Source organism: Physeter macrocephalus, chromosome 8, assembly GCF_002837175.3.
Source record: "Physeter macrocephalus isolate SW-GA chromosome 8, ASM283717v5, whole genome shotgun sequence".
Lineage (NCBI taxonomy): Eukaryota > Metazoa > Chordata > Mammalia > Artiodactyla > Physeteridae > Physeter > Physeter macrocephalus.
In genome coordinates, this window is record NC_041221.1 from 126,303,386 (window position 1) to 126,322,242 (window position 18,857).

General features: G+C 35.0%; 1 protein-coding gene across 1 annotated transcript in view; it reads left to right on the forward strand.

Moving 5' to 3' along the window:
- ADAMTS19 (ADAM metallopeptidase with thrombospondin type 1 motif 19) overlaps window positions 1–18,857 on the forward strand; it is a 307,854-nt gene that overhangs the window by 140,861 nt on the left and 148,136 nt on the right. Inside the window, exon 8 of the mRNA XM_024123327.2 lies at window positions 8,106–8,211. Within this exon, the coding sequence (XP_023979095.1) occupies window positions 8,106–8,211 (106 nt within the window). The remainder of the gene's footprint in view (window positions 1–8,105; window positions 8,212–18,857) is intronic.

Below are 18,857 nucleotides of genomic sequence, written 5' to 3' on the forward strand. Positions count from 1 at the left end.
TTTGTGACCACCTAGAGGGGTGGGGTAGGGGGGGTGGGAGGGAGGGAGACGCAAGAGGGAAGAGATATGGGAACATATGTATATGTATAACTGATTCACTTTGTTGTAAAGCAGAAACTAACACACCATTGTAAAACAGTTATACTCCAATAAAGGTGTTAAAAAAAAAATCCCTTTATCTCTCCTGATGCTTGTGGCTTAAACAATTTGCTATAATTTTGTACATTTGTAGTATTTATATTATTACCTGTGATCTGTTTTGGTTAATGTTTACATATTATATCATTTTCTATTCTTTTACTTTTAACTTATCTGTGTCCTTATATTTAAAGTGTATGTATCTCTTGTAAGCAGAGTAGAGTTGGGGTTTATTTTTATTATGCAGTTCTATAATCTTAGTTTGAATTTAGCATAGTTAGTCTTTTTTATTTAATGAAATTTCTGGTATAAAATGTGAGCTTTCTATTTGTTTCATTTTTAATTTTATTTCTTGTTTCTTTTTCCCTCTGTTCTTTCTTTTTTATACAGGTAAATCTAATATTTGTATGCCATTTTCTATATTTACAACTGTTGATTATATATTATTTTACTGTTCTTTTGAAATTACCCTATGTGTTATGACATGTATCCTTTTACTACTCTCCTAATATTGCTGGAACTTTTGAACACTTGAACTCCATTTATCCCTCCACTATATGTTGTTGCATGTATTTTAGTTCTCTGTATTTTAAAATTGGAAGACATTAAAATTAGTGTTTTGTGTATTTGATATTTATTTACAGTTGCTCATATAGTTACTCTTTCTGGTATTCTTTATTTCCTCTGTATTTCCATGTTTGATTCTGGGATTTTTCCTTCTGTTTGAAGACAATTCTTTAACATTTCTTTACACCAATAATTTTTTCTGATTAATTTTTTAATGTATTGAAGTAACATTGGTTTATAACATTATATGTTTCATGTGTGCATTATATTTTGACTTCTGTGTATGCTGTAGCATGCTCACAATCAAAAGTTTAGTTTTCATCTGCCACCATGCATTTGAACCCCTTTACCTATTTTGCCCTTCCCCCTGACCCTTCCCCTTTGGTAACCACTACTCTGTTCTCTGTATCTTTGTGTTTTTATTTGGTTTGGTTTGTTCATTTATTTTGTTTTTGTTCATTTATATTACACATGAGTGAGATCATATGGTGTTTGTCTTTCTTCATCTACATATTTCACTTAGCATAGTTCCTTCAAGGTCCAACCACATTGTTGAATATAGCAAGATTTCATCCTTTTTTAATGGCTGAGAAGTATTATACTGTATGTATGTACCACATCTTCTTTATTCATTCATCCATTGATGGGCACTTAGGTTATTTCCATATCTTGATTCTTGTAAATAATTTGTAGCCACTATGGAAAACAGTATGGACAGTGGTTAAAAAATTAAGACTAGATATAGCTATTCCTTTTCTGGATATTTATCTGAAGAATGAAAACACTAATTCAAAAAGATATAAGCACTCCTATCTTTATCACAGCATTATCTACACCAATATTTTAATATAAGCTATCATTAAGAAGGGGTTTCTTTCTCTAATTTACAAAAAGATGTATTTGGTTTGTGGTGGCCCAGTGAATGTGGATTTCAAGCTCCCTATCTTTACATTAAAAATACCTTTACTTCAACGTCATTTATTCTCTAGTTTTTATGTAGAGGTGATTTCCCTCTCACAGTGAACCTTTTCTTTACTTGGTTTGTAATTTTTATTTGTGAGCTCATCTTAAGTCAGCTTTCCTGTGGGAATTTTATGTTTACTGAGATGATATCATAGTGATATTTCATTTATTTTTACTTAACTGACAAGGAAATCCCTAATCCTTGTATGATCCCCAAATTGTAGGATCAATTTGTACATTACAATTCATGGTTTAGTATTCTTGTGGCTTCACACCTATGCATGATGGTGGCTTGGAGTTTTGATTTGTTTATTGAGTCTTTTCTAGCATACCCAGAATTTATTTTGAGCCAGAGTTCCTTGCTGCTTTCCTGCATATGGATTTTTAAAGTTATTTTCAAGTATGTTTGAAAGTCATTAACAGCAGCTATTCCAGGCTTTCTGATTTGTGTATGGATCTCAGTTCCTTACTCACTAATACCTGTCACTGCAGATATTTTGAAACCACGCCCATTATTTAATAAGACTTGTATCTTATGTGATACCCAGGCTCTGACAGCATTAACTCATGATCTTATCACTCCAGACTTGAATTTTTTTAAGCTTTATTCCTGTACCTGAGAATTGTTTTTACTTCAACCTTAGCTATACATTCAAAAATTTGTATATTACATATTATTTGGCAACTCTATGTGTTTTTCAGAAAAGGAGTCTCATTCTACGTGACGTGAGAACATAAAAGCAATATTTTAATGTCTAAACAATATTCTGCCTTATTTGACCACAGAGTTTCACTGTACTTTTCATTAAACTAATACCGTTTCTGTTGTCATTAGAAGTCACTTTTTTTCTTAGTATTCATAGAAACTGTACTGTTAAGAATGTTATAGGTTACTTAAACATTTAAGAGGATCTGGAAGTCTATTTTTAATTACCATTATAACTATACTGATATTAAATGTATAACTTATATAATTGTACATTTATAGTCCTAGATCATCATCTTCCCTTTTAATGGAACAGAGGCAGATAATTAGCAAACTAGTAAGGCAAGTTATTGTTTTAAAATATGTTCAAGGCCCAATTTGAATATAATTGTGTAAGTGGGTTTTACATTATCTGGGCATCATTATTAAAATATTTTAAATTTTTTTTCAAATTCGTGGATGAAATACATTTGATTCTTCTAAATTATATTTTTTATTTAAGGCCCTGCATTGAATCACATTTTATATTAGTCTTTCTATGCATTTCCTTTAAAGTACCCCTTACTGAGAATGTGCCAAATACAGTGTTGATGCAGAGATGTACTACCGGGACTGCACATTTAAGGAACATAAGCGTCCCTCTGTCGGGAAACATCAGCTTATAAGCATTATTTTACGCTTTTCCCTGATCAGTCCTTTGTTCAGGAATTCTACCCCCCAACTTCCACTTCCTTTCCCTGGCTCACCTCTGCCCACTCAATGATATTGCCAAGCTATTTCCCTCTCTAAAAGCCTTTCCTGCTTTGATTTCCCCTATTCAGTGTCTTTTGTAAGTTATTCTCCCATAATATCCTATGTACATCTCTATGTCTCAGAACATTTTTTAAATGCGTGTTTGTGTGGCTCAGGCTCCTGAAAACAGTGCTCAGCATGTATTCATTTTTGTACCTTGGGGACCTGTCACACATTACATTACATTACATTAGGCCTCAAGAAATAGTAGGACTCATAGGTAAAAACTTACCTCATAGGGTGCAATCATAAGATATATAACTTACCTAGGATTATGCAGTATTTTATGCCAGGAAAGCCAGGATTTTGAAATGAGGTGGTCTAGCTAGTGTTTAAAGCCAGCAGTTTGGGAGCTGGATGACTTCCTTTTGGTAGGATACACCCATTTGATCACATTAAAAACTCTGATGTCCTGATTAGGCTGTTATTGTAACATGTATCCTGTAGGGTTTTAGAGGTTTCTGATCATCTTTTTTTTTGTTTTTGTTTTTGTTTTTGTGGTATGCGGGCCTCCCTCTGCTGTGGCCTCTCCCGTTGCGGAGCACAGGCTCCGGACACGCAGGCTCAGCGGCCATGGCTCACGGGCCCAGCCGCTCCGCGGCATGTGGGAACCTCCCAGACCGGGGCGCGAACCCGGTTCTCCTGCATCGGCAGGCGGACGCGCAACCACTGCGCCACCAGGGAAGCCCGTTTCTGATCATCTTGATGAGGTGTATCATATCTGGTCCAGGAGAGTGTGTTTTGTTTTCAGATGAGAGATTCTCTTGACTCCTGGTGCATGATTTGATTCATTTTTAGATGACAAATTAAAAGTTGTTTTGGTTTCCTTTTTGTTTTCAGAATTTCTACATTAAAAGAGGGCTTTAAAAAACGTCTGTATTATAGCTATTTAACAGCTGTGTTAAATCCTTTCCCCTCCTAACCTGTACCCCTTATTATAATAGGAAACATGTGGGTTCTTGAAAGGACCTGAAAAGCATGGGCTTTTAAACAGAATAATGCAAGTCATTTAAATTAGTCATGGTTACAATTCTCCATAACTTTTAAGTCAAAGAAAATCTCCTCGGTGTGCCAAATGTAACAACAATGAAATTCAAACTTATCAGAAACTTAGTTGAAGATTTTGACTTTACATTTCACTAAAAGAAGAATAGCGGTAGAGGGTAGTTTTTGGTTGTTAAATTACACCCTGATCTAGAAGACATTGTATTAATTACTATTCAAATTTCATAAACATGATTATCATATTTATGTCTTTAATTTTCTTACTATAAAACTATTATAAACACTTACATGAATTTGGAAAATGGGAAAAAAGGAAGAAAAGTTACCCACAATCTCTTCACATAATACAGTTGCTGTTAACGAAATAGCATATTTATGTGGTCTTTTTGTTTTCCTATGAAAATGTGGTGATTTGGATTTTTTAACACTTAGTTGTGATCATTCCTCTATGTCAATATGTACTCATCATTTTTGAATTTTATTTTATATAAATTTATATTTTACAGTATAAAATATGTCTTGTATATTATAAATTATCATTTTTACTACCATATGTTTTTATATGACCACACAGTAGTCATTGATTTCCCATAACCTGGTGAAGAATTTAGGGCCCCCAGAGAGGTCACTGTTCATTCTTTCTCTTCCCCTGTACCACAGGGCTGGTGCTGGGAAGATACTGAAGTTGTACACCTTCTGCATTCCTCTTGCTTCCCACTGTTGCTTCTAAATCAAAATCTCTCTTGCCCTCATATAAAAACTCAGCATTTGAAGCTGAAGCTTGAGCTTTACCATCATGTCCCTCACTGTCACTGTGACTGATCCATCTCCTTGATTCTTGCTCACATTTCCTATGGATGTTGGCCACCTGTCCCACCTAAGTTATTTGTGATCATGTGCAATTTCATGTTCATGGTATCAGTCCCCCCAACACTGCTTAATTATTCTTTGAGCTCAACCTCTACCTCTGCCCTTCTTTACTCTCATGGCAATACCTAATCATGTCATGGAATTTCAGCTCTGAAATCTAAAAATCCCTAAATCTATCTCTTATCACAGTCTCCAATACTGTTTTTGGAAAGTGTCTGTTCTTTTACCTCATTGAGGACTCCATTCTCCTGACCACTGTATTCATTTCTCCCACGTATCAGGCTCTGGCCTTATTTTACTTATCAAGCATAGAGCCTTTACAAGGTCTATCCCTTCTCTCACTCTCAGTTTTACTGCCACCTCTTACACCCTAGGATTCTTCCTTTATACCCGATCTACAAAATCTCAGCTCTCTTTCCTATTTCTCTCGGTTACTATTTCCAATAGCCATCCACCTTTGACCCATGCATCAGATAACATTGCCTCCTTTTTCACTTAGACACACAAGAATATTAGAAATTAAGTTCCTTAACTTAACAAGCTATATCTTTCGAAGTCCTTATGGCAGTCATCTCCATTGTGAAACTGTAAACATTCCTATTAAAGTCAGGAGGGAAAACATGGAGCTCAATACCACCTGTTTCAACAGTATGTTGAAAATCCTAGCCAATGTAGTAACATTACAGAAAAATATGGAAAAAATATGTAAGTATACAACAAAAAGAATAATATAGAAAATATAAGAATTTGAAACAAGTGACAATACTATTTTTATTTGGGAACAGTATATTTGAATGGGTATGGGAGAAGAAATGTAAAACTTATTAAAGTGACTAAATTTGATATGTACTGGTTCATGTAGCGAAGGGATATATGACATGATGACAACCCACATTGGCTGAATTTTAATCTGCCTATGGTGATGGAATTATTTTAGTTGTGGTGAAAAACGTGGTGAAATATATGGGCATTCTAAAGGAAATTTTGTGCCAAACAGTGGTCATCAGTATGCTAATTATAGTTGAGCTTGATTTAGAATTTTTGCAGAACGTTTAATCTAAAATTATATATTTTAAAAAAATCTTAAAATGCTCAAGAGAATTTTAATATCCTTTTAAGAGGAGATACTTTTCTTTCACTCTCCATCTCTCCCTTCCTTCTTTCTTCTTCCTTCTTCCGTTCAATTATGACACAAGTTCAGTTACTCCTAAATCTTAGTTTTCCGTTTTTTGTTGTTTTAATAAGTACCTGATTTAGTACTCCTAAAATTCACACTACATTTAAGAATTTTTTAAAGTTTTTATTTCAGTTATCGTTTAATGGAACTAGATAAGAACATGTTTTTCTCCTCTTTCTCTTCTTCTCCCTTCTGTTTATTACTACCTTCATCTTTCCTTCCCACTTTATCTTTATTTAACCCTGGAATAATTTCAGTTGCCTTAATAAGCCAAATGAAGTAGGGCTTATCATCTCTCTATTCATCCGTTCATCCATCCATCCACCCATCCATTAATAAAGAAGTTATTCATCTATTTGTGAATTTGAAATGTCTATATGATCTATTTTAATTTCTAAATACTTAGAGAAAGTAACATATGTATATTTACTCTCTTGGCTGTTTCTTCCTATAGTTATATGTTTTAAATAACCTGTTTATGCTACATTTTGCTTAACAAATATATCTTCATTTGTCTGATAGGCCAGTGGATACCAGGCCTTGACATTCAGCATGAAGGTTTGAAAGAGTAGTTAAGGATAAACTTTGAACTAATCTCCATTTTCAACCCTCCAGCAATGCCTCTCCTCAAACCTAGTGTGCCTCAGTCTTGTGCCTCTTTGGGGTTCTCCCAGGCTCCTAAAATCCTTCTCTCCTGTCATGTGCGCTGTGGCTCCACTAAATCAGTCCGTGTTCCTTCATGAATCTTCTCTTTCCAAAACCCGTGGCAAGGTGGTTTATTGTTTTATTTAAACTTAATTATTCCTTACCATTATTCTTTAAGTTTCTGGAGAAAAAAAGTCACAAGCATTCAGCTAACCACCTTTAATTAGGGGCAACTCTGCTCTAAATTGTAATCAGAAGCAAAATAAAATTAGCTGGTAAATGGATTTATCTTTGGTAGTCATGTGATCTTTTGCAAATCATTTTACCTGTCCTGGCTTTAATTTTTTCATAAAATGAGCTTACATGTATTTTATAAGGATATGAGAATTAGAGAACATACAACTAATTCAAAAAATAACAATTTTTTTTTATAACAAATAACTTTTGTTACTTGAAGATACATTAAAACATACTCTTGGAAGATTATAGTTCCTTGTATTAAATGATATTTATTCAGGAGTATATCTGAATTAGTAAAATAGTACATAAATCTTTGACTAAAGAGTATTAGTGATTTCAGATATTATCCTCTTTACTAATAATTTAAACCAAAAGATCAAATGTCTTGCTGAAATTTTTGTCTCAAATAATATTTCAGTATCATGTACTCCAAGGTCAGATCATCTTATTAGCTAAGAAATTTTCAAAGGAAACATTTTCAGTTTTCCAATACCATAGATAGTTTTTATGTTACATTAGTTAAAATGGTATTTCATAAAATAAAATTTCAAAATTTTATTAACTAAAAATATAAATGTGAGTTCAAGAATCATAAATATAGTTTATTTTAGGGTATTTCTTTGAAACTAGGTTTCAAGAATTGAAAAATATTTAAATAATCATTGCTTTTTCATTTACATTTTCTAAGTTGTAACTTTATCTTACATGACAATGAAAAGTGGTATTTATAAAATGTATGTTTATGGTATGCCTTTTGAGAACTGTATAATTGATAAAATAATTTCATCTAAAATATAAAATTGAAAAGAATATTAACAGTTTATTGAGTGTCATATACATATGCATTTTCTCCTGAAATTGTTTTTAGGGTTTGGATATCACAGTTTAATATTGACATATTTGAGGGGGAAAACTATCATTTTTCTTTTCTTATATTAATACCAAGCATAAATATTTGCATTTTAATTCTGACATTTGATAATTAACATTTGTGTTTTCTAGGTATAGCTTACTTGAGTGGAATGTGTAGTGAAAAGAGAAAATGTATTATTGCTGAAGACAATGGCCTGAACCTTGCATTTACAATTGCTCATGAAATGGGCCACAAGTAAGTAAAAATCCTGGCTATGCTAATATATTAGCACGTACCTTTGTAATTTGAGTTATTGACCTACCCGCATATCTTTTCATTTTTTGCTTTGAGCCTAAGTTTTTTTTAATTAGGTAAACAAGGAGGCAGAGAAGATCATTTAAATTTGAAGAGTGTCTTCTGGATGTTGTAACCATTCCTGATACTCTGAATGAAATCTTACTACATTATTAAAATCCTCATCAGGACAATCATTACATGGCACATGATTCATTTCACTCACATTTCCAAATGATATAAACCTTGCAGTAATCATGACACTACACAACTGTGCATTATTCAAGCATCCAAGGAAAACACTATGTACAAGTAAAAATAGTTCGAGCTTCTAATAGTACTTGTTTGTTATTATCCACTACAGAGCAAAGGAATTAATCTATACAGTTTAGGAGTAATGCATCTGGAAGAGAATTAAACTGGACACACAATTCATGTGTAATGAACATTAAGTACATCTCAGGCATAATTCTAAGTAAGCACTTTACATAAGTTATTTCACTTAAAACTCACAAAAAGCAGGGATTTCATTTTACAGATAATAAAAATAGCAATAATAATTAGTGGTAGCGACACTTATATAGCACTTACTATGTGCCAGGCACATTTCTGCATCTTTATATATCCCCACAGCGTTCTTGTCAGGTAGACTGTAAGAGTACCCATCTTATAGGGGAGAAAACTGAAGTACAGAGAGGTTAATTTGCCCTCGCAAAGTTATAAACATACTATGATGGAGGAAGGATTTGAACTCAAGTCATCTAACTCAGGTCATACTGTTCTGAATTTCTTCATTAAGTTGTCTACTATCTTTGGACCTTGGATTTCTCATCAGTAAAATGGGGATAATATCTGTGTTATGAGGTTGGTTTGGGATTCAAAGGACATAAGAAATAGACACATATTTACAGGAAATACATTATAGTAGAATGGTGTGGGTTAGGGAATCAGACTTAATTTTGACTGTAGGCTTCTCTACATGCTAGCATTCTCAGCAGTACAGATGAAAAGTATTTTAATTGAACTCAGATTTACCGAAGTCCTACTCAGGGAGTTGATCTTTATGGAGACCTCTTTGGTCAAAGACATATTTAGTTTGGCCAGCAGTGTTTCAAAAATTGAATCAGTTGCCAACATTAAAAAGTATAAATTTGACATAAAAATTCAAATTTCCAGACCTGACAACATTAGACTCACAGTCCCATATGGCAGCCATTCCTTGGAGTTGAGTAGCGTCTGTACCCTTTAGGCTGGGCCCATCTTTCCCAGCTCATCACAGGCGGCAGCACTCTGCTATCGTGCACCCAGCTGACTTCGTTTTCATTATATACCTGGACTCTGTAGACAATTGCGTAAACTTGTGTTGGCAGTGGATTTTGACTGGTGAAGGAAAACTTAGACAAAAACTTATATAGGACACAATGGTGTTTGTTTAAAAAAACCCGTTTTATTAGAGTAAACTGAAGTATAGGAAAATGATCAAGTCATAATTATACAGCCGTATGAATTATCAAAAATTGAATGTACCCATAACCTAGTCCGAGAAATAGGCTATTATCAGAAGGAATTGATTTTTTTTTTTTTTTTTTTTTTTCGGTACGCGGTTCTCCCACTGCCGTGGCCTCTCCCTCCGCGGAGCACAGGCTCCGGACGTGCAGGCCCAGCGGCCACGGCCCACGGGCCCAGCCGCTCTGCGGCACGCGGGATCCTCCCGGACTGGGGCACGAACCTGCGTCCCCTGCATCGGCAGAAGGACTCCCAACCACTGCGCCACCAGGGAAGCCCCAGGGATTGATTTTTGATGTCACTGTTTTCAAATGTGTAGGTACACTTTCATTTTCTCCCATGCAGGATTTCAGTAGTCATTCAAGTGCTCTAGAATGTATGAGGAGTTTGTTATTTGAAAAAGAAACAAGAAAAGATAAATACACTTTAAAATCATTATCCTTTAGGGAAAGTATGCAATGCAATGACCTCATTCAGTATTTCACACCAGGAATCATAGGATTTAGATTCTTAATTCCAATACAGTTTTCATAATTGGAAGATGTTTCAGTTTAATCATAATAGGAAAAACCACATGTATCATTTGAAAGAAAAATGCTGACAATAATGTTTAGAGGCAAGAAAAAGTTATTGTTAAAAATATTTTAAGACAGTGCTTATTAATCATAAATACAATTTTTGTAAATGTAAGTTTCTGAATAATTAAAATTTTTACTTCAGCCATGCATTAACAGTTTGGTAGACAAGCTGAGTATCTTTTAGTGAAACAGACATTAAATAATTTTGTCAAGTACCCTGAATACTAGAGGGTTCACTTTAAGAAGAAATTTTAGAGTTTAAAAGCAATTTCTTTTAAATTAATCTCTTCAGTCTGTGTTATATTCTAAAACATAGGAAAAACAGTAATTAAAGGAACCAACCACAGTACAAGTTGCTTCATTAATATGCAAAGGTTCAGTCAAGAACCTACAACTACTTAAACAAAAAACTAAATGATATAATTTAAGGAAAGGCCACTTCAGCTTTATGTAGTAGAAACATTGGTTTATGACCAGGAACTCAGGTTGGAATGGCTAAAATGGTAGTAAAATATTATTTTATTTGACTTTTATAGAGCTGTACCCAAAATCAATAGAGATGTGCCAAAGGTATGTGTAATGCTTGATGGACTAATACCAGGACACGTGATATATGTTGAACTACTTAGCTGCTAAAAATTCTCCTTACCAGTAAGCAATATTTGTCTCAACAGTAGAGGCTAAAATTTTTCTTGCTGCTAGATAGTGGGACACGATAGCAGTTAGAGTAATGGTGTCTTCATAAAGAACAAACAAACAGCAGGAAGTTCATCCATATAAATTACATCATCATCATCCAGTGTAAGATAAAAAGCACAATGAAACAAAAATGTAGGAAGAGGAAATAAAAAACAATGTTCATATACACATAGCTTCTCACATAGGGAAAGTTTTCATAGATGTTAGATAAGTATATTTATGGATTCTTGTGCATGTGCGCGTGCGCGCGCGCACACACACACACACACACACACACACACACACACACACACACACCATTATTCAAGCATCCAAGGAAAACACTATGTACAAGTAAAAATAGTTCGAGCTTCTAATAGTACTTGTTTGTTATTATCCACTACAGAGCAAAGGAATTAATCTATACAGTTTAGGAGTAATGCATCTGGAAGAGAATTAAACTGGACACACAATTCATGTGTAATGAACATTAAGTACATCTCAGGCATAATTCTAAGTAAGCACTTTACATAAGTTATTTCACTTAAAACTCACAAAAAGCAGGGATTTCATTTTACAGATAATAAAAATAGCAATAATAATTAGTGGTAGCGACACTTATATAGCACTTACTATGTGCCAGGCACATTTCTGCATCTTTATATATCCCCACAGCGTTCTTGTCAGGTAGACTGTAAGAGTACCCATCTTATAGGGGAGAAAACTGAAGTACAGAGAGGTTAATTTGCCCTCGCAAAGTTATAAACATACTATGATGGAGGAAGGATTTGAACTCAAGTCATCTAACTCAGGTCATACTGTTCTGAATTTCTTCATTAAGTTGTCTACTATCTTTGGACCTTGGATTTCTCATCAGTAAAATGGGGATAATATCTGTGTTATGAGGTTGGTTTGGGATTCAAAGGACATAAGAAATAGACACATATTTACAGGAAATACATTATAGTAGAATGGTGTGGGTTAGGGAATCAGACTTAATTTTGACTGTAGGCTTCTCTACATGCTAGCATTCTCAGCAGTACAGATGAAAAGTATTTTAATTGAACTCAGATTTACCGAAGTCCTACTCAGGGAGTTGATCTTTATGGAGACCTCTTTGGTCAAAGACATATTTAGTTTGGCCAGCAGTGTTTCAAAAATTGAATCAGTTGCCAACATTAAAAAGTATAAATTTGACATAAAAATTCAAATTTCCAGACCTGACAACATTAGACTCACAGTCCCATATGGCAGCCATTCCTTGGAGTTGAGTAGCGTCTGTACCCTTTAGGCTGGGCCCATCTTTCCCAGCTCATCACAGGCGGCAGCACTCTGCTATCGTGCACCCAGCTGACTTCGTTTTCATTATATACCTGGACTCTGTAGACAATTGCGTAAACTTGTGTTGGCAGTGGATTTTGACTGGTGAAGGAAAACTTAGACAAAAACTTATATAGGACACAATGGTGTTTGTTTAAAAAAACCCGTTTTATTAGAGTAAACTGAAGTATAGGAAAATGATCAAGTCATAATTATACAGCCGTATGAATTATCAAAAATTGAATGTACCCATAACCTAGTCCGAGAAATAGGCTATTATCAGAAGGAATTGATTTTTTTTTTTTTTTTTTTTTTTCGGTACGCGGTTCTCCCACTGCCGTGGCCTCTCCCTCCGCGGAGCACAGGCTCCGGACGTGCAGGCCCAGCGGCCACGGCCCACGGGCCCAGCCGCTCTGCGGCACGCGGGATCCTCCCGGACTGGGGCACGAACCTGCGTCCCCTGCATCGGCAGAAGGACTCCCAACCACTGCGCCACCAGGGAAGCCCCAGGGATTGATTTTTGATGTCACTGTTTTCAAATGTGTAGGTACACTTTCATTTTCTCCCATGCAGGATTTCAGTAGTCATTCAAGTGCTCTAGAATGTATGAGGAGTTTGTTATTTGAAAAAGAAACAAGAAAAGATAAATACACTTTAAAATCATTATTCTTTAGGGAAAGTATGCAATGCAATGACCTCATTCAGTATTTCACACCAGGAATCATAGGATTTAGATTCTTAATTCCAATACAGTTTTCATAATTGGAAGATGTTTCAGTTTAATCATAATAGGAAAAACCACATGTATCATTTGAAAGAAAAATGCTGACAATAATGTTTAGAGGCAAGAAAAAGTTATTGTTAAAAATATTTTAAGACAGTGCTTATTAATCATAAATACAATTTTTGTAAATGTAAGTTTCTGAATAATTAAAATTTTTACTTCAGCCATGCATTAACAGTTTGGTAGACAAGCTGAGTATCTTTTAGTGAAACAGACATTAAATAATTTTGTCAAGTACCCTGAATACTAGAGGGTTCACTTTAAGAAGAAATTTTAGAGTTTAAAAGCAATTTCTTTTAAATTAATCTCTTCAGTCTGTGTTATATTCTAAAACATAGGAAAAACAGTAATTAAAGGAACCAACCACAGTACAAGTTGCTTCATTAATATGCAAAGGTTCAGTCAAGAACCTACAACTACTTAAACAAAAAACTAAATGATATAATTTAAGGAAAGGCCACTTCAGCTTTATGTAGTAGAAACATTGGTTTATGACCAGGAACTCAGGTTGGAATGGCTAAAATGGTAGTAAAATATTATTTTATTTGACTTTTATAGAGCTGTACCCAAAATCAATAGAGATGTGCCAAAGGTATGTGTAATGCTTGATGGACTAATACCAGGACACGTGATATATGTTGAACTACTTAGCTGCTAAAAATTCTCCTTACCAGTAAGCAATATTTGTCTCAACAGTAGAGGCTAAAATTTTTCTTGCTGCTAGATAGTGGGACACGATAGCAGTTAGAGTAATGGTGTCTTCATAAAGAACAAACAAACAGCAGGAAGTTCATCCATATAAATTACATCATCATCATCCAGTGTAAGATAAAAAGCACAATGAAACAAAAATGTAGGAAGAGGAAATAAAAAACAATGTTCATATACACATAGCTTCTCACATAGGGAAAGTTTTCATAGATGTTAGATAAGTATATTTATGGATTCTTGTGCATGTGCGCGTGCGCGCGCGCGCACACACACACACACACACACACACACACACACACACACACCAACAGAGCTCTTTTACTTAGAGGTATAATTAAGATTCAGCTACTTAAATGAAGCTACTTAATTCTTATTTTTTTTTCTTTTTGGATTTCTTTCTTTTTTTGGTTATAATTTCTTCCAGTATATTCAATATCTTTCCTGTAGGCAGAAATGGATCATTTAATTTTTCAACCCACAGTTTAAGAAAGGCAGAATGATTTCATCTGAACTTGTCAATTCAAGAATACATTTATAATTACACATGAAATGATTCTAAATTGATTTGAGTGTATTTATGATTGTTGCCTTGAATTTGATCTCTAGAAATTCCCAGAGCAACTCCATGTATAGCTGGGAAAGTCAATATGGGCCACCAAGTAATAAAACTGACTCTTGTGGGGGGTGAGAATTTAAGTAATTGAAGTGAACAAAAGTATCCTTCTTTTACTATTGCGAAAGAATCTTAAGTAATGTCTGCAAAAATATATTAAAATTTTCCTTAGAGAAATTACCAATTAAAAATCTTATATGTAAGTATATGCAAAAGTGTAAGTTAGACTCCATAGCAAGAGAGAGGAAATAAATGATTTATACCAATATTTAATGATTCCTTTCCAAAATTATTTTTCTTTCTAAATGGTAGGTCAGGGGAGTGATTATTTTTCTTATAACCAAAAATTTCAACAATAGAATTTTTTTTTTTTTTTTTTTTTTTTTTTTTTTTTTTGTGTACGCGGGCCTCTCACTGTTGTGGCCCCTCCCGTTGGCCCATGGGCCCAGCCCCCCCTCGGCATGTGGGATCTTCCCGGACCGGGACACGAACCCGTGTCCCCTGCATCGGCAGGCGGACCCCCAACCACTGCGCCACCAGGGAAGCCCTAGAATGTTTTTATTGGTATTTAATGTTTTCATACTCATGAAATACAGATAGGACTTTCATTAATTTACTGTGATGAAGGCTAAAACTTCATTTTTATAAATAAAATACCTTATGAAATTGTTCATAACTTTGACAGGGTTTGTGAATACATATGTATATACATATTCACTATATTTTATATGTCTTATGTCATCTTTATGAACAAAATTTCTTAAAGTAAGAGATTATACTTTGATTTCAAGCTGTAATTTATTATTAATATATTAATTGTGGTTACATTACTGTGGGGGGGGGGAGAGTCCCCAAGACCACCCTCAGGTTCAATGATTTGCTAGAAGGACTCGTAAAATTCAGCCAAGCTGTTTTACTCATAATGATAGATTATTACAGTAAAAGGATACAGATTAAAATCAGCAAAGGAAAAAGGCACATAGGGCAGGGTCCAGGGGACACCTGGCACAAGCTGCCACATGTCCTCTTCTAGTGGAGTTGTACAGACAATGCTTAATTCTCTCAATAATGTCTGAGAACACGCACATTATACTGCCAACTAGAGAAGCTAACCCAGGCCCAGGCCTTGTTACTCAGGGTTTTTAGTGGAATTTAGTCACGTAGGCATGGCTGACCACCTATTCCCTACAGAGGTCAAGCTGTTCTAAGTCCCCCACCACAAATCACATTGTTAGTATTAACTATTGGACATGTCCCAGGGCCCCCAAGGAAACAAAGATACTTTTTTAATAGGCAGGATATTTCAAGGGCTTAGAGTTAGCTCTGAAGAGCAAGGCAAGTCCCAGACCTTTGTTTAGAATGTACAGGTTAGGGACCACACAAACTTGTGGAGTTAACTCTCAACTGCACAATTACACAGTATTTTTAAAGTTTTATAATATCATATTTATATTAGGTTGCTAAAGACTATCTAATAATTTAAAAGACTTCTTTTATTATCAGACATTGTACTAAACAGTTTATTCATATCTAATCCAATCTCACAGAAGTCTTGAACTAAGTATTATCATCTTTTTACAGATGAGGAAACTGAAGCTAATAGAGATTAATTTTTCAGGAGTTCTTCTAATGTTAAGGACATTCTTTTTTGATCAAATATATTGTTAAGATCTTCCTAGTTCTCTTAGTTTAATCTTGTCTTTTAAAGTTTTTGACCTGCAGACTGTTTTTTAGTAGTCAAATCTCATATTATTTTTTCTGTAGTTTTTTGCAATTGGAAGTGCTTCCTCATTCTACAATTAGGAAAATATTTTTGTCTAGTTGTTTTCTATTTGCTTCCCCTCCCGCTCTCTCTCTCGTCTCTCTTTATTGCCATATAATACTTGAAGGTCATCTAGAATCTACTTTAGTGTATGTAGTACAATTCTTTCCATTAAATTTGTTTCTCATTAGCTGCTCAATAACTGATCTTATAGTGGAAATGTGGTCTCTGATGAGGTAAGGAGATATGCCAGAATATAGCACATTGCTCGCTTTGTTGAAAAAGTCTTGAAATTCAAAAAAAATGTCAGTTGAACTAAACTGTGTGCTTAATGATGTAGCTGATTTACATTCTAGTGCCAGCCACTTATCTAGTTACAAATCTGTAAAAAAAAAAAAAAAGAGTTCACCTTCTGGCAGCCATTGCCCAGACCACACTTTGAGTAGCCCTGTTACATAACAGTTATTCACTCTAAGTCAGTATCACATAGGAGTCACATTTGGTTGCCAGAGAGAGGAATGTTTTTATTTTTAGCCTGAAAGGCGGTTTTTATTTGAATTATCTCTGTCCTCATATATTCTGTGCAGTCCTTTTAGACATAAATTCTGTGATACAATCCATTGAAAATAATAAAAGTTGTTCTTTTGTATACATTTTTAGTGGTAGTTTAGATTTGTTTGTTATATAAATGTGTGTGTATATATATATATATGCACGAAATATGAATATATACCGTATATGTATCATATATACATATCACGTACTTTTTCCTTTAGGGCCACAAATAATTCAGCCCTCTCTGTGAATTCCAACTAAAAGTAAAATAAACCCTTTAATATCGGGTAAGCTTTTTCTAAAACTTAGCCTCAGATCTTAGATATTATAAAATATATAAATTATTATGGAAATAATAATTTGAAAGATAATTGTTAGTAACGTAATCCTGTGAGTATTTTTCTGACCTTGCTATATCTGGAGATTTATTGGGCAGCAAAACTTTACACTGACTTAGCACATTGAGACCAAAGACTTCTGCTCCCACCTGAGGAAGGAAGGCAATAATATTAGCTTTACTTTAGGGATGATGGTTGCCAAAGCTCACACAGCTAATAAGTGACTGAGTGGATGTTCAAAGTCAAGTCTGTCCAAATCCAAAGCCCATGTTGTTAATTACTGTGCTATGTCAGAAATGCGGAAGGATACTTCTAACTCACTTAACTTACTTCTGGGCTGGCTCTTTATTATCTATCCCCAACCTAATGTCTTCAGCCATACTTCACACTATGCTCCCTCTCATTCTCAGCACTGCAGCCACATTAAGAGTTCTTACAGTGTTTCTAATGTACCATGGTTCTTCACACTGCAGGACATTGGCACATGCTACACCCTCTACCTTACAAGGATGGGAACTTCTTTGAGTAATTATGTCCTGCTGATCATAATTCACACATCTTATCAGTAACCATTTCCTATAGGATGTGTTCTGTGTAGGTCATTCTATTAAACACTTAATGCCGCCGTCTCTTTATAAATGTGTATTCATTCATCTATTCATAGGCTTTAAGCTCCAAGGGGTAATGAACCATGCCTATTTTTTATTATCATGAGATTCCTAATCCATTTGATAGTGCTCAGTACATACTAGGCAAGCAATAAATATGTGTTAAATAAGTGAATGTTTTAATATAGTAATTATCTTAGTAAAATATTCTTATGTGTAGAATGTCAATGAAATTTTATTATAGAAAAGGTGCTGTATGCACACTCAAATTGTTTAGAGCATTTTTAACTATTGTATGAAACTTTTTAAAATACGTTATTAGGTAAAATTTTATTAAAGTAATATCATGGGTTTTTATTTATTTATTTATTTTTGGCTGTTTTGGGTCTTCGTTGCTGTGCATGGGCTTTCTCTAGTTGCAGCAAGCGGGGGCTCTAGGGTGTGTGGGCTTCAGTAGTTGTGGCACACAGGCTCAGTAGTTATGGTTTGCAGGCTCTAGAGCACAGGCTCAGTAGTCGTGGAGCACGGGCTTAGTTGTTCCGCGGCATTTGGCATCTTCCTGGACCAGGGCTTGAACCCCTGTCCCCTGCATTGGCAGGTGGATTATTAACCACTGTGCCACCAGGGAAGTCCCCATGTGTTTTTAGATATACCCAAGGCTATGTGGAGTGAGACTTTATTCCAGCATGCACATGCAGAAATGATTCCCCACACCCTAGAAGTGCTCCCCCCTGAGGTCTTCCTATCACAATAAGTGGAAGCTCCATCCTTCCAGTTACTCAGTCAAAGGCCATGAAACTGTCCTTGAGCCCTCTCTGTTTCTTGCTCTAAACATTCTGTTCATCAGCTGTTGGCTCCACCTTCATAATACATCCAGAATCTGATTACTTCTCACTAATTCTCCTGCTATCACTCTGGGCCAAGCCAATATCACTTCTCATCTGGATTATTACAGTGGCTTCGTAAATGATCTTTATTTTTCATCCCTTGCCTCCTACAGCCTGTTTTCAATTCAGAGCCAGGGACAGTCTTCTAAAACAGAGCAAATTGCCTGACTTCTTTGCTCAAAATCTTCCAGTAGCTTCCTATCGCACTGGTAAAACTCCCAGCCCTTAAAATGGCCCACAAGACCTTACAGAGTCTAGCCTCCTTCA